This window comes from Pongo abelii, chromosome 15 (assembly GCF_028885655.2).
Source record: "Pongo abelii isolate AG06213 chromosome 15, NHGRI_mPonAbe1-v2.0_pri, whole genome shotgun sequence".
NCBI classification, from domain to species: domain Eukaryota; kingdom Metazoa; phylum Chordata; class Mammalia; order Primates; family Hominidae; genus Pongo; species Pongo abelii.
The window spans coordinates 97,180,927-97,197,011 of NC_072000.2; the positions used below are offsets into that span (position 1 = coordinate 97,180,927).

The 16,085-nt window shown below is 39.2% G+C and overlaps 1 protein-coding gene across 4 annotated transcripts in view; it reads left to right on the top strand.

Moving 5' to 3' along the window:
- GOLGA5 (golgin A5) overlaps positions 1–16,085 on the top strand; it is a 44,961-nt gene that overhangs the window by 14,198 nt on the left and 14,678 nt on the right. For all 4 annotated transcript variants that reach the window (XM_002825044.6, XM_024231900.3, XM_009249416.4 and 1 more), the window contains exons 4-9: positions 588–807; positions 1,548–1,671; positions 2,857–3,060; positions 7,520–7,690; positions 10,917–11,045; positions 15,764–15,862. In XM_002825044.6, coding sequence (XP_002825090.3) covers positions 588–807; positions 1,548–1,671; positions 2,857–3,060; positions 7,520–7,690; positions 10,917–11,045; positions 15,764–15,862 — 947 coding nt within the window. The remainder of the gene's footprint in view (positions 1–587; positions 808–1,547; positions 1,672–2,856; positions 3,061–7,519; positions 7,691–10,916; positions 11,046–15,763; positions 15,863–16,085) is intronic.

The window sequence follows — 16,085 nt, forward strand, 5'->3', positions numbered from 1 at the left end:
AAGGTTTGAGACCCTATAAAGTTTGATTCAGTATTTAAAAAATGTTTTGGTGGCTAACTGCAATTACACATGGTATGTGAGGGTGTGGAAATGCCATTGTATTCTGAAATAGAGCACTACTTTGCTCTTTTTGCATTGATATCCTAGGTCAAAAGAATAACATCTTTTTGCAACAGTAATTGAAAGCAATAGATGCTTTTCTGTGTTTAGTTTTTGTTTTGGTTTTACTAGGGTGTACCTTTGATTTGGATTTGCATTCCCTCCCCTGTCACTAGCAGAACTTTACAAAATATACTCTGCTATCTATTAATACTAGTTTCGGCTCCCAGATGCTTTATCATATAGAAACAGCATTGTAGAAGAGCAGCTAGCTTCATGCCCCTTTCTAATCTATTAACTGTAATCTAGCTGTGAATATTGCCCTTGAAAAGTGGATGACCCACTGGGGCAAAGAAAATTGAAGACGTGTAAGCTCCCAATTTTGTCAATAAGGAAAGTACTAAAGGCACTCAAAGTAGAAACTATATGTGCTCTGAGAAAAATGTGTTTGGTTTTGCTTGTATAGAGAAATTTAAATTTTTTTATAGAATTAAACAAAGCAAGAGCAAGAGTTGAAAAGTGGAATGCTGACCATTCAAAGAGTGATCGAATGACTCGAGAACTCCGAGCCCAAGTAGATGACCTGACTGAAGCTGTGGCTGCAAAGGATTCCCAGCTGGCTGTACTGAAAGTGAGACTCCAGGAAGCTGACCAGCTACTGAGTACTCGCACAGAAGCATTAGAAGCCTTACAGAGTGAAAAATCACGGTAGGTGATTCTATGAATAATGAAAAAAATGAGCAAGTAATGGTAAACATTGTAGTGTATCCTCTTATGAAACTTAGCTTTCTTGGAAATTTACAAGAGGGAATATTTCTTTTGGTAGTGTTAGACATCTGTATGATTAAAATGGATTCATCGGCTGGGCGTGGTGGCTCAAGCCTGTAATCCTAGCACTTTGGGAAGCCGAGGCAGGTGGATCACCTGAGGTTGGGGGTTCAAGTCCAGCCTGACCAACATGGAGAAACCCCGTGTCTACTAAAAATACAAAAAAAAAATTAGCCAGGGGTGGTGGCGCATGCCTGTAATCCCAGCTACTCAGGAGGCTGAGGCAGGAGAATCACTTGAACCCAGGAGGCGGAGGTTGCAGTGAGCCAAGATTGTGCCATTGCATTCCAGCCTGGGCAAAAAGAGCGAAACTGCATCTCAACAACAACAACAACAACGTAAAACGGATTCATTGTTTGAACCTTGAGATGCATTGTTAGCAAATTCTGAATTTAAAAGCATTTGTAGTGTCATTAATCTTTCATTATACGGTGTGTGCTTGTATTTGGATGCCTAAAAACGTAGATTACGTTCCATTAGAAAGGAAAGATTTATCTAAGAATATTTCAGTCAAATTATCTTTTTTGTGCTTGACTAAAGCTGATGCTTTAAAAATAATTCTGCCTTATCACTTGTACACTGTGGACATGAGTTATTTCACATGATGCATTTTCCTTTAGAATAATACAGGATCAAAGTGAAGGTAATAGCCTGCAGAATCAAGCTCTGCAGACTCTTCAGGAGAGACTGCATGAAGCGGACGCCACTCTGAAGAGAGAGCAGGAGAGCTATAACCAGATGCAGGTTAGAATGGGGGACAGCAGATTCCTGTTGTTACTTGGACACGGAAAAAATGACTTTATGCTGTTTCATAGCACGTTAACTCTTCAATACAATTCTGCAATGCATTTCAGAGAATTCTGTTTCTGTGACAACAATCAGATATTTGAAAATTTAGCTTGATCCTTGCTAAATGTATTTAATTTTATGTGTTGAGAGACAATTAAAATAGTTAAGGTGCATTAGAGATATACATCTTTGACTTAATTTTTGCAACAATCATTGTCATTATTTGATTAAATGCTAATGTTTGGGGGATCGTATTTGTTTTTTATTAATTTAAGCTTTTTCTGATTCCAGATTAATCTGGCTCATTTATTTCAGGAGAAAATTGTATGTAATATGTAAAGAGTTTTACTCTTAGATGAATTTTTGCATCTAGTTCAGTCCCAGCCCTGTCTACACGTGGGAATCACCTGTGTGATACTTTGTGCTGCCTGAGCTCCATACGCAGTCACATTCCATTGTATGAGGTAGGGCCTAGGTATTGACACTTTGGTTTTAGAAGATTCACAGGTGTAGCTAATGCGCAGTCAGGGTTGCAAACCACTGGTCTGGGCTAGCTTTTCAACAGGTGAAAGTAGTTCAGTCCTGAAAGTAAATATCAGATAGTGTGTGTTTCTTAATTTTAATGATGTATTTAACACAATATAGCCAAAGTATTAATCATTTCAACATATAGTCGATATTAAAAGTTATTAATGAGATATTTTACATTATTTTTTGAATACTGGTTCTTTAAAATATGGTGTAATTTACACTTATTTATTTACTTATTAAATTGGAAGCAGTTGATCAGCTAGTATCAGACCAGACCTAGTATCCAAGTGACCAGGTTCACCTGGGAAATTTCTTAAAAAACAGATTCCCAGGCCCATCTTGAAAATTCCAGTTTAGTAAGCTTGGGAAAGGCCTTGGATGGCTGTATTTTTAACAGACTTCCTAGTTGATTTTAATGCATTGCCATGTTTGGGAGCCACAACTTTAGATTTCCTATACTTTAGCTCCTAAAAAATTAAGAATTTTTTCCCATCCCTACTATGTTGTTTGGCTGAGCTAATAAATCCCATAAGATATCCGAATGGATGGTTGTAAAATATGTTTCAAAGCTAAATGATATCATAATTATGATATAAAAATTTGTCACAGAGTGAGTTTGCTGCACGCCTTAATAAAGTGGAAATGGAACGTCAGAATTTAGCAGAAGCAATTACACTGGCAGAAAGAAAATACTCAGATGAGAAGAAGAGGGTTGATGAACTGCAGCAGCAAGTCAAGCTGTATAAGTTGAACTTGGAGTCCTCTAAGCAGGAATTAATTGACTACAAGCAAAAAGCTACTAGAATACTCCAAGTAAGCATGAAATGTACACTTATGGATGTTAAGATGTGCAAGTTAACTGAAAGGCACTTTGAGACTCTATGTAGATACTGTGTGAGGTGCTTTGTTCGTGTTCGTCTGATTGGCTAGCTTTAGGTGCCTTACTCTACTTTAGAAATTGTATTAAAAGTATACAGTGTTTCTTGTTCCTACCACTTCTTTTTAAAAAAAAATCATTCTGCCACTGCCTAGTTCAGGTCTTCAACCTGTCACCTTACTCACTGTGATGACATTAATGCTTGTTGTTGAGCAGCTGTTTATTCTTCCTTGTTGATCTCCTATTGAATTTTTGCAGCAACTGCTTTAGGACTCATCCAGTTCTCAGAATTGCCTCACCCAGCTGTTTTTCCCCTCCTTCAGATCTAAGGTGACCTTACCCTCTACTTTACTAAGAAAGACTACAGTCATCTAATGTCGTTTTCGAATTCTCTTTCCTTTGTCCCTCATTTCAGAGGGAAAACATGTCCTTTCATTTTTTTCTAGGATCATTTTCCTGCCTGTGCATTGATTCCATCTCCCATCTCATGTGTAAGCCCTTTCTCCGTAGATCTATGCCCTTCCTTCCTTTGTGTGCCTCTCTGCTGCTGCCACCTTCTGGCTCAGCTTACTCAAGAGCACATGGTTATTTAGTGGAAAAATGAAGACTAGATCTCGGACTCCTGCCTAAGAGAAAAACAGTCTCTTTTAGCTTTGTGACCACTATTTCCCTGTCTTCCTTTCTTTCAGTGTCATACTTAACAGAATTTTTGTGTACGTGCTGTCTTCATTTCTGTAGAACTTGCTAACTCTTATCTCCTTCTTTTCCTACTACATGTCTGAAATTTCTTCTCAAAAGTATTTGATGACCTAAATAAATATTCTCTGTCCTTTTCTTAGTCTCCATACCTTGTATTTTGGTAGAACATTTGGCTCTGTTAACCCTCCCACTTTCTTGGAACTCCTGCCTTCTATGCTGTTCACATCTCCTTGGCTCTATTTTTGTCCTCTTCTACTGCTGTTTCTGTCTCTCTTGTGCCCTCTTCCCAATCTCCAAAGAGTCAGAGTCCTCCTAAGCTCTGTCCTGAACCCTCTTTCATTGTCCTTTCTTACCTTGCATTGCCATATGCTGACTCTGTTTCTAATAGCTGCCTGCATATGACTTCAAGCATGTTTCCAAGCCTGACCTCCTGACCTCAGTGCCCAGCTGTGCAGGCATGGAGTGTTCAGCTCCCAGACCAACTTCTCCCTCATTCTCCTGACCTCAGGGTCATTTTTGACTTTACCTTTTTTCTTTAGTTTCAAACTTCCAATGGCTATGAATACCTCTTTTTAATGCTACTTCTATGAAGTATCATATTCATTTCCCCCTCAAACTCTTCTTCCTAGGTACTTTTTTGTATCACCCTAATTTGTTAATTCATTGAAAAGTTACTTATTGAGCACCTAACTACTCACTAGGCACAGAGGATACAAAGCTCAAAAGATGTGTCCTCTTCCTTTAAGAAAACATTCATCTTAGTGGAAAGAAACAGGTAATTGACGTAATAAAGTTAGTAATGCAGTACAATGGGAGCTTGAGAGAAGAATCCCTTAAAACTTGCCTGGGACTGTCAAAGATCACTGGACTGAGGAGATGTGGTATAAAGAGAAACTTGAAAGATGAATAGGAAGACGCATGATAGGGAAGAGATTTCCGAGAGAACAACCTGTGCCAGAGCAAGGGGGCCAGAGAGAACATGGCATATTTAAGGGACTGCAGCTAGTTCCATACTGCTGGAACATAACGTCTTCAGAGATGGGAGGCAAAAGACTCATAAAGTTCAACGACAGGCAGAAGCCATGGTCAGGTTTGAGTGTGAGAACTGTGGCAGCCTGATGAAAAGGTTAGGGGAGATTTGGGCCTCTGTCTTGTTCATCGTTGTATCCCCAGCACAGTGCCTGGTACTCGGTACATTATTGAAAACATGGAAGTGATAAGGGGTGGCATGGTGACATCAATGGCATGTAGATGGTGAAGAGGTGATCATAAGAAATAATGAGGACCTGATCAAAGTTTGTGGCAGTGAGGATGGCAGGCAGGGGACAGCTAAGAGATATGTGGGAGATAGAATATATGACATGTGGAGATTTAACTGGAAGGATGGGGGGAAAAGGCAAATGGAATCTAGGATGACTCCAGGTTTTTGGTTTAAGTGTATGAATGATGTTTCCTTGTGTTAATAAAAGGGGAAACAGGAAAGAGAACAGGTTAGGGTTAAAGGAGAGTATGACGAATTATGGTAAGTATGCAAAATTGATGCAACATTGAAGTGACAATGTTAGAAAGGTAATTAGAAGTAAGTTGGGAGAATAGGTAAGATTAGCCAAGAGCGATGTGTAACCTAACGGGGAGAAAGGCTGAGGTCTAAAAACGCAGTCTTAAACATCAGCGTTTACAAATTGGGCAAAAGGGTAGCCTGCAAAAGAAAAATACCGAGAAGGTGAGTGGTCAGAGATTGGAGAGAACCAGGAGGAGACTGATGCCATCCAATGAAGCCAAGCAGAGGGAGAGTTTCAAGTGGTGCATGATCACCAACCACGGCAGACGGCTCTGATGTGACGAGTCCCGAGCTAAGTTCCTGGACTTGGCAACCAGGAGGTCCCTGGGGACCTCTCAACAGAGAGTTCCGGGGTGCGCTGGGAGCTGAAGACACGGAGGCAGGGTGCTTGACCATGGACACGAGGACAGTAGCTAGATAGGGGAATGAGGTTGGGAGGTTTCTGGTTTTTTATTTAAAAAATCTTAAAATGTTATAAATGATCATGTTTATTATAGAAAATTTGAAGAATACAAAAGAAGTTTGAAGAAGGAAATGGAAGTAACCCATAATCCTACCGCCCAGAAAAGGAAAAATTATTTTTGATGGAGGAGAATGACTTTAAAATATTTTAATTTAATGTGAAAGTTGTTGGTCCTTGTTGTTCTTAGTCTAGAATTAGGACTTTATAAACTGGTCTTTGCATGTCATATCTCTTCTTCAAACTCATCTTTTATCTCAGGGGTCAGAAAACATTGAGACGGTCAAATAGTAAATATTGTAGGCTGTGTGAGCTACCTGTAGTCTCCATCACATATTCTTTGTTTTTATTATTTATGATTCTTTTAAAATGTAAAAAATTTTTAGCTTGCAGGCTGTACAAAAACAGGCCCACAGACCATCATTTGTCAGCACTTTCTTCACAGCACTGCCAGGTTAGCCTCCTAAAATGCATCTCTAGTCATATCACTCCTCTCTCTACTTTTTGGTAATTGGTTTTAGCCTGCCACATAATATTAAAACATTTTAGCCTGAGATCAGGAGCCCCTCCAAATTGGTCCTAAAATACTATCTGAGCTGCATCTCACATTATTTTCTTACAGACTTTCTGTGCTTTTGCATTTTTATGCTTTGCTCTCTGTTTTTCTCTGAACTTTAAAAAAGTCTACCCATATTTCAAGGCCAACATTTATGCTGTCTTAGAGTTAAAGTCTCCTCTTACCGAGAAGTGGTTTTTCCTCTCAGAACTCTGCAAGTAATCCGACCACATCCTTTTCTGTACTTGTGTTGATTGCCTTCTGCTAGATACTTGTAACTTCTCTTTTAGTTTGTAAGGCAGAGGGTATCTATAGAGAGAGACATTATCTTTATTGCACAGAACACTTAGCACCATTTACTTGTTGGGTAGAATGTGATGGAAAATAAAAACTATGAGAAGAAAATGTGAGAAAAGTCTTGTTTGGCCAGGTGTGGTGGCTCACTCCTGCAATCCCAGCACTTTGGGCGGCTGAGGCAGGAGAATTCCTGGAGGCCAGGAGTTCAAGACCGGCCTGGGCAACATAGCAAGACCGTGTTTCAAATAAATAAATACAAATTTTTTTTAATCTTTTTTTTTTTTTTTTTTTTTGAGATGGAGTCTGGCTCCATCACCCAGGCTGGAGTGCAGTGGTGCAATCTCAGCTCACTGCAAGCTCCGCCTCCCGGGTTCACGCCATTCTCCTGCCTCAGCCTCCATAGTAGCTGGGACTACAGGCGCCCGCCGCCATGCCTGGCTAATTTTTTTTGTATTTTTAGTAGAGACGGGGTTTCACCATATTAGCCAGGATGGTCTCAATCTCCTGACCTCGTGATCCGCCTGCCTCAGCCTCCCAAAGTGCTGGGATTACAGGCATGAGCCACCACTCCTAGCTGGAAAGAAAAAAAATCTTATTCATAAGAAGTTTTCAACTTTACCATGATTGTGGGGCTAAAGTCCAAGGACATTATACAGCAAGGCTCTGTTGTGTTTTTTATCCTTAGGGATTTAAGAAAATCTGTGGACTTTCTTTGATGGAGATAATGGAATGTTTTTTTAGTGGGTTATTTTCTGTATAGTAGATGATATTCAGTATACAAACTAATCTCTGCTTTGCTTAAACATATTTCTTTTATAATAGTCTAAGGAAAAATTGATTAACAGCTTGAAGGAAGGCTCTGGTTTTGAAGGCCTAGATAGCAGCACTGCTAATAGCATGGAGCTGGAAGAACTTCGGCATGAGAAAGAGATGCAGAGGGAGGAAATACAGAAGCTGATGGGTCAGATACATCAGCTCAGATCCGAATTACAGGTAAGATTCATGGTGGTTCAGCTTAGTAGACACCATTTACCCTCAGGTGTTAACAGTTTGAGAGGTGATGGATTCTGTATTCTGGGGAAACAGCATTACTAAAGCGATAGGTTTCTCTCTTCTCTTCGCTTCTCTTCTCTTCCTCTTCTCTTCTTTCGGAGACAGGATCTTGCTCTGTCTCCCAGCCTGGAGTGGTGTGATCATAGCTCACTGCAGCCTCGAACTCCTGGGCTCAAGCAGTCTTCCCACCTCAGGCTCCCAAGTAGCTGGAACTACAGGCACATGCCATCATGCCCAGCTGATTTTTGTATTTTGTAGAGACAGGGTATCCCTGTGTTGTCCAAGCTGGTCCCAAACTCCTGGCCTCAAGTGATCCTCCCTCCTCAGCCTCCCAGAGTGCTGGGATTGCAGGGCTATTGCAGCCTGTGCTGGGCTAAAGCAGTAGGTTTCTTTCTTTCTTTCTTTCTTTTTTTTTGAGATGGAGTCTTTCTCTGTTGCCCAGGCTTGAGTGCAGTGGCGTGATCTCGGCTCACTGCAACCTCCGCTCCACCTCCCAGGTTCCAGGGATTCTTCTGCCTCAGCCTCTTGAGTAGCTGGGATTACAGACGTGCGCCACCACACCTGGCTAATTTTTGTATTCTTAGTAGAGATGGGGTTTCACCATGTTGGCTAGCCTGGTCTTGAACTCCTGACCTCAAGTGATCCGCCCACCTTGGCCTCCCAAAGTGCTGAGATTAGAGACGTGAGCCACCATGCCCGACCAGGTTTCTAATCCATAAGTTGACCATAAAGTTATGGTGATAAAAAACAGATTCATTTACTAAGTGCCTGCCATGTGCCTAGGTTTGGAGTTAGAACAGGGTCTTCATAATTATAGATCTTACATTCTAGTGGTTAAAAGCAAATCAGATTTGAGCTCATGTGAAGCTGAGATGTTTTCTGATGTTAGTATGGGCTCAGGGATGATCTTCTAATTACAGTTTTATCTTTATTCTTATAATTTATAGTTTATGTATAATTACTGTATTTAATCTAAAAGTAAAGTTGGGCCATTTATTTTGCTTAAACTTCAGGGTCTTTGACATAAATATCGTAGGAAGGAGTCTCTGAAGGTGAGAGAAAAATAAAGTGCAGCATAACGAGCTTCCTTTTCTTAAAAGAAAGAAACTTTTTGTAAAGAATGTTCATCCATGCATTAACTCTGCACATTGTGAGACTTGTGAACTACAAAAGAAAGCATAGAAGTTGTGAGAATAGGATACCTTGTCTAGAGCATAGACTTGAGTAGCAGACAGACCTGGATAGATTCCATCTTTGGTACTTAACAGATGCTGCTTCCACAAGGCACTTCATCTTGCGGAGCTTTAATTTTCTCATCTATAGAATGCAGGTAAACAAAGGTTCTCTTGACAATAAAGGATAAAATATAAAGAGCCTAGCATTGTTTCTGACATGTAATAGACCCTCAGTTAAATAATAGCTGCTATTATTTCTGGGTTTATTGTTATTCATTAAAGTAGGATTTTTTTTTTTAATCTGTGAATTCGAATTCCAAAGAATTCGGTCCTGCAAACTTAGAAATTGGGTAGATGCTAAACTTACTCATATCTGTTCACGTCTTTTTGGTGAGATATGAAAAATATTTGTTTTATTTAATATATCAGCATCATTAATGACATTGACCCATTTTCTTACCCTTCTCAAAATTTATGCAATGTATAATAAGTATTAGGTCTAACAAAATGGAAGAATTGGAAATAATTACAATAGCTATTGTTTACTGAGCACGTATGTTCCAGATACTGCACAGAGCACTTAACATACATCCTTACATTTATTCCTTACCATAACTCTGTGAGGGAGATGATGATATTCTCATTTTATAGTTGAAGAAATTTAGGCATGGAGAAGGAAAGTAACTTGCTGCAAGACTAGTAAAGTGGCAGAGCCAGGATTAGAACCTAGTCTAACTCCAGGACGTGTTTTGACCACTGTGCATACTGCCTGCCTCTCAAGAATTTGCCCGATGTAGTCAAATTGATGACAAAGATTAATCTACCTTCTGCTAACCCTGAAAACTCAAAGGTAGGGAAAAATAGTTGTCATTATTGCTTTTTCCTCTAAATCTACAAAGTTGTGTGAGTTCAGAGGATTGCACTGTGATTATCTGGGCATGTTGTTAGTCTTAGTTCTTTCAAACAGCATGTGAAGTTCCAAGGTTTGTGGTGATGAGTATGAAACAGAATGTACCAAAAGATAACAAAGCAAAAATAAGATGCTGATTTTAATCTTCTGTTGTGCCATATGAATGGACTCATGCTTAACCCATTTGGGGAAAATATAGAAACCTAGAGCCATGTTTTTGTTACTAGGAGATTTGACAGGAAATCCAGAAGGTGAGTTCAAAGAAATGAGAGTAAGGAACACGAGAACATGTAAAAACCAATAATAGTAATAAAGCAATAAAGCTAAAAGAAGAAAATTATATGCCAACTTCTGGTGATATATGCGAGACAAGTTATATTCTTATCATATGTTGATTACTGGGGAACAGATGCACAGCAAAACTAATTATAACCTGCACTTTCAGGGGACTAATGCAATGAAGTCCTTTGTGCTATTATGTTTCTGATTTTTTTTGAAACTGTTAGCTTTTGAGTAAAGATATGTCTCCCAGTGAGCCTCTGCCTATACTCATGAAACCACATGGCTTATGTGCTGCAGCAGCTGTAGCACCCCATTCATTCTGCTAACTGTTAGCCATAGTAGACAGTGAAGGTGTCAGGTTATATGCTCCCTATAGGCTGAAACCATGTCTCATTCACCTTTATTCATCAGTGCCTCCTGAGCCCAGCACATAGTAATTGCATGGTAGACAGGTTGTGTGGCTCACACACCTGTAATTCCAGTGCTGTGGGAGGATTGTTTGAGGCCAGGAGTTTGCAACCAGCCTGTGCAATAAAGCCATATCCTGTCTCTAAAAAAAAAAAAAAAAAATTAAGCCAGGCCTGGTGGCATGTGCCTATAGTCCCGCTACTTGGGAGGCTGATGTGGGAGGATCCCCTTGAGCCCAGGAGTTTGAGGCTACCATGAACTGTGACTGTGCCACTGCACTCCAGCCTGGGTGACGTGAGACTCTGATTCTTAAAAAAATAATAATAATTGCTCAATAAATATTGAACTGAACGTTAATTATTGCTTTTACACGTAAGCTTTTTCTCTTTAGGATATGGAGGCACAGCAAGTTAATGAAGCAGAATCAGCAAGAGAACAGTTACAGGATCTGCATGACCAAATAGCTGGGCAGAAAGCATCCAAACAAGAACTAGAGACAGAACTGGAGCGGCTGAAGCAGGTCAGGATTTGAGATTGATGACTTCTGAGACTCTGTCCTCTAGCGGTCATATGAGGAGACCTCCCAGGAAAGCAGCTTACTGAAATTTTTAGAGTATGGGCTCAGGGTTACCCCACAAGTTCCTCCTGCCTTCCCATCTCATCTGAAGGAGTGGCCTGCCCCTCCACACCTGTGGGTATATCTCGTCAGGTGGGACGAGAGACTGAGAAAAGAAATAAGATGCAGAGACAAAGTATAGAGAAAGAACAGTGGGCCCAGGAGACCGGCGCTCAGCATACGGAGGACCTGCACCGGCACCGGTCTCTGAGTTCCCTCAGTATTTATTGATTACTGTTTTCATTATCTCAGCAAGAGGAATGCAGTAGGAGAGCAGGGTGATAGTGGGGAGAAGGTCAGCAAGAAAACATGTGAGCAAAGGAATCTGTGTCACAAATAAGTTCAAGGGAAGGTACTATGCCTGGATGTGCAAATAGGCCAGATTTATGCTTCTCTCCACCCAAACATCTCAGTGGAGTAAAGACTAACAGAGCAGCATTGCTGCCAACATGTCTCGCCTCCCGCCACAGGGCGGTTTTTCTCCTATCTCAGAATAGAACAAATGTACAATCGGGTTTTATACTGAGACGTTCAGTTCCCATGGGCAGGCAGGAGAAAGAGGCCTTCCTCTTATCTCAACTGCAAGAGGCCTTCTCTTTTACTAACCCTCGTCAGTACAGACCCTTCACGGGTGTCGGGCTGGGGGACAGTCAGGTCTTTCCCATCCCACGAGGCCATATCTCAGGCTATCACATGGAGAGAAACCTTGGACAATACCCAGCTTTCCAGGGCAGAGGTCCCTGCAGCTTTCTGCAGTGCATTGTGCCCCTGGTTTATCAAGAATGGAGAATGGCGATGACTTTTACCAAGCACACTGCCTGTAAACATTCTGTTAACAAGGCACATCCTGCACAGCCCTAGATCCCTTAAACCTTGGTTCCATACAACACATGTGTTTGTGAGCTCAAGGTTGGGGCAAAGTTACAGGTTAACAGCATCTCAGGGCAAAGCAATTGTTCAGGGTACAGGTCAAAATGGAGTTTCTTATGTCTTCCTTTTCTACACAGACACAGTAACAGTCTGATCTCTCTCTCTTTTCCCTACACCATCCTCCTTGATTTTTGTTTTTTAACAGATGAGAAACGGAGGCACAGAATGGTGATGGCACTTGCCTGGTACAACTAATTAAAGATGAAATAGAACCAAGGTTTCCTGTTTCTGAGCCCAGAATGCTTTCTATTACCCTGTCTGTATTTTGTTATATCTCCTAGTATAGAAAACTTCAAAACGTATTATATGCATCAGTTGGTTTTCATAGTTTATTGCATTTGTGCTTTCTAGGAACAGCAGTAAATATTATTTAATAAAAATACAGATACAATATTAGTGCCATATTAACTGTTCTTTCTGCTTGAGAAAAAAGTCTTATACAGACTCTTCTAACAAATCATGTTTAAAATTATATTTCATTGTTCAGTTAGCAGTTGCGTGTTCCCAAGCCAAATTATTTTACTTTAATGTACTCATATAATAGTTTCAATATTAACAGAGTTAAACATAGCCACATTTTCAGAATAAGATTCTATATCTAATGTTAATAACATCACTAATTTACTAAGTGACAACATTGTTATAAGCATTTAGTACATATTATCTTATTTCCTACTTACAAGTAAATCGCTATTATTCTCTTTATTTTACAGAAGAGAAAACTATTCTAATAATTCTCAGTGCTTTACTGTTAGCATTTCCATCTTTGTGTATTTAAATTCTTTAAAGATGTTTTTCATTAGGATTTATTACTTCTGAAACTTGTTCTTTTCTCAGAGAAATGTTTTTTATTATAAAAGTTGTAATTCAACTCTGTTTCCTGAGTACTCAGTGAAAAACTCACCAAGTAACAACCTGCAGGGTATGTCATAGGCAGTTTTAGATAATTTAGTTATGAGATTAGCTGTCCTTTCAGAAATTGCATTTTAATTTATTCAAGGCACTATTATATATTAAAAGGCAACCATTTAATGTTCTTGATGCTTAATGAGATAATTTTCATTTTATTATGGCAGATGGTTTTATCGTACCTCTTCCCAGTGCCTTTTTAAAATGAGGGAGTTAAGTAGAAGAAAATGGAGCTTAATGTAGCTATGGGCTATTTATTTAGTAATCAGATGTTCCAAATGGAAAGTGTTTAATCTTGCAATTGAAGAGTCCTTTAGTGCTTCTTATTAATTTAAGTAATACCAACCTTAAGTTTTGTACTTGCCTAGAGCTTAAAAGAAATCAGACAAACCTTGTAAAGTGTGATTCTCCTACCCTAATTACCTTTCTCATAATCTCTTTTCTCACCTCTCAATTTTTTTCCATTTGTGTGATGAATAACTTGAGCTAAATGTTTAACAGAGTCTCTAGCAGTGTGCTGCCGTATCACCTTTACTTGTTCAGACAGCTCCTGAACTGCTGCTGTACTCTTCACTGTCTTCACTGTTAAGTGTAAAGCTTTTGAAAGTACTTAGTAACTCCAGTTACTCCTTCTCTGTTCTACATTGTATTTCAGTGATTTGGACACATTTTTGGATTGGCATGTGCTTTACTCTTAGATTCTGAGCTGTCTCTGAGTGATCCATTGTACAGACGAACAGTGCATTAGTGCAGTTGTTAATGAGTTTGGAAGTATTAGCCTTTTTGGGGAGATTAGCCTTTTGTCTATAATATGAATTGCAAATAATTTTTCCCAGCTTGTCATCTGTCTTTTAGTTTGCATAGGGTTTTTATTTTGTTTTGTTGCCATGCAGAAGTTGATTTTTGAGACGGAGTGTCGCTCTGTTGCCCAGGCTGGAGTGCAGTGGCGCGATCTCGGCTCACTGCAACCTCTGCCTCCTGAGTTCAAGCAATTCTCCTGCCTCAGCCTCCCGAGTAGCTGGGATTATAGACGTTCACCACTATGCCTGGCTAATTTTTGTATTTTTAGGAGAGACAGGGTTTCACCATGTTGGCCAAGGGCTGGTCTCAAACACCTGACCTCAAGTGATCCACCCGCCTCAGCCTCCCAAAGTGCTGGGATTACAGTTGTGAGCCACTGCACCCGGCCAGAAGTTGATTTTTATGTAGTCAACTTTATCGTTCTTTCTACCAAGGCTTCTGGATTTTCAGTCACAGTGTTCCTCTTTGTGAAATTATAAAGAAATTTGCCTTTGTAGTTTTCTTCTAGTACTTTTTTGGTTTGATTTTTGCATATAAATCTTTGATTTATTAGGAATTTACTCTGATGTGTGAGGTGAGCCACAGATCCAACCTAGTTTTCTTCCATATGGCTACTTTTTTCCTAGTATCATTTTTTAAAATAGTTTATTGATTTGAGATGTCACCTTTATCATGTCGTAAATTCTCAAGGTATCTAGATCTGCTTCTGGACTTTTATTCTCTCCCATTAGTCAGTTTGTCTGTTTATGCATCAGTACTACATTGCTTTTAATTTCTGAGATTTTATATGTTGTAATGTCTTCATGACCCGTTCTCCTTTTCAGAGCTTCTGGCTTTTTTTATTTTTTTATTTTTTGTGAGCCAGGGTTTCACTCTGTCACCCAGGCCGGAATGCAGTGATGCGGTCACAGCTCACTGCAGCCTTGACCTCCTCAGGCTCCGGTAATTCTCCCACGTCAACCTCCTGAGTAGCTGGGATTACAGGCACGCACCACCAAGCCTGGCTAATTTTTTTATATTTTGTAGAGATGAGGTCTCACTATGTTGCTCAGGCTGGTCTTGAACTCCTGGACTCAAGCAGTTCACCCACTTCAGCCTCCCCAAGTGCTAGAATTACAGTTGTGAGCTACCGTGCCCAACCTGGCTTTTCTTTCTTACAGTTTTCCATATGAATACTAGAATAACTTTATGTAGTTTTTTAAAAAAAAAAACAGCTTTTGTTTTTGTTGAGATCATGTCAAACTTATGAATTAATTAGAGGAGAATTGACATCTTTATGATGTTGTATTCCTAAGAAGATGGTATGACTTTTTATATGTTCCAGTATTTTTTGTACCCTTTAGAAATGTTTTAAAGTATTCTTTATATGTACTCTACACATCTGTTGTTAAATTTGGTTTTGCTACTATTATTTCTTGGGGCCTTTTTCTCATATCTTCTAACTGCTTTATATAAAACTATTGATTTTTATATATTGTTTTATATTCTGCCACCTTACTGAATTATTGTTTTTCTTTGTCTCACGTACTTTGCATATTTTTAAAATGTTCCTAGTTTGTGTTTTTAATCTATTTTATGAACATTATATTGACCTTTATCATATATTTTATGAATATTTTTTCCAGTTTGTTGTCATATTAATACCATATACCTGAGATTCTTGAAGAGATTATCCATTCTTCCTCATTACTACAAGATAAACATTTTTTTTGTTTCTGATTATTTACACTGTTAATAATTATTTATTATGGATCTTTGTTTATAATACATACTGAAGTGCCAGCTTTTCATCAGACCCATCTGTTATTCACTTAGTTATATACTCATTATATAATACACTCGGTTATAAACTCAGTTATATACTGAGTTACATGTTCAGCACACACTGATTGTCTACCATGTGCCAGGCACTGATTTAGGTACTGAGGATGGAATAGGGGACACTTATTTCGCTTCTGTTTTCTTTGTGCCTCACTTTGTAGGAGTTCCACTATATAGAAGAAGATCTTTATCGAACAAAGAACACATTGCAAAGCAGAATTAAAGATCGAGACGAAGAAATTCAAAAACTCAGGAATCAGGTATGAATCACTATTCACAACTTGTGAAAAGATGCCACTGGAAAAGCTACATTTTTTTAAAAAGGACACAGTAAGAACTTTCCCCGTGTTTTCACCTGAGTTCTTTTGTAACAGTGGTGACAAAAGTTCTTTTCAACCTGGTATAGAAAATTCATCTAATGCCATTTGAGTCTACGTTTGCTCTGTTCTGTGATTTGCTTCTTATAGAAGTATCTTGTAGCCA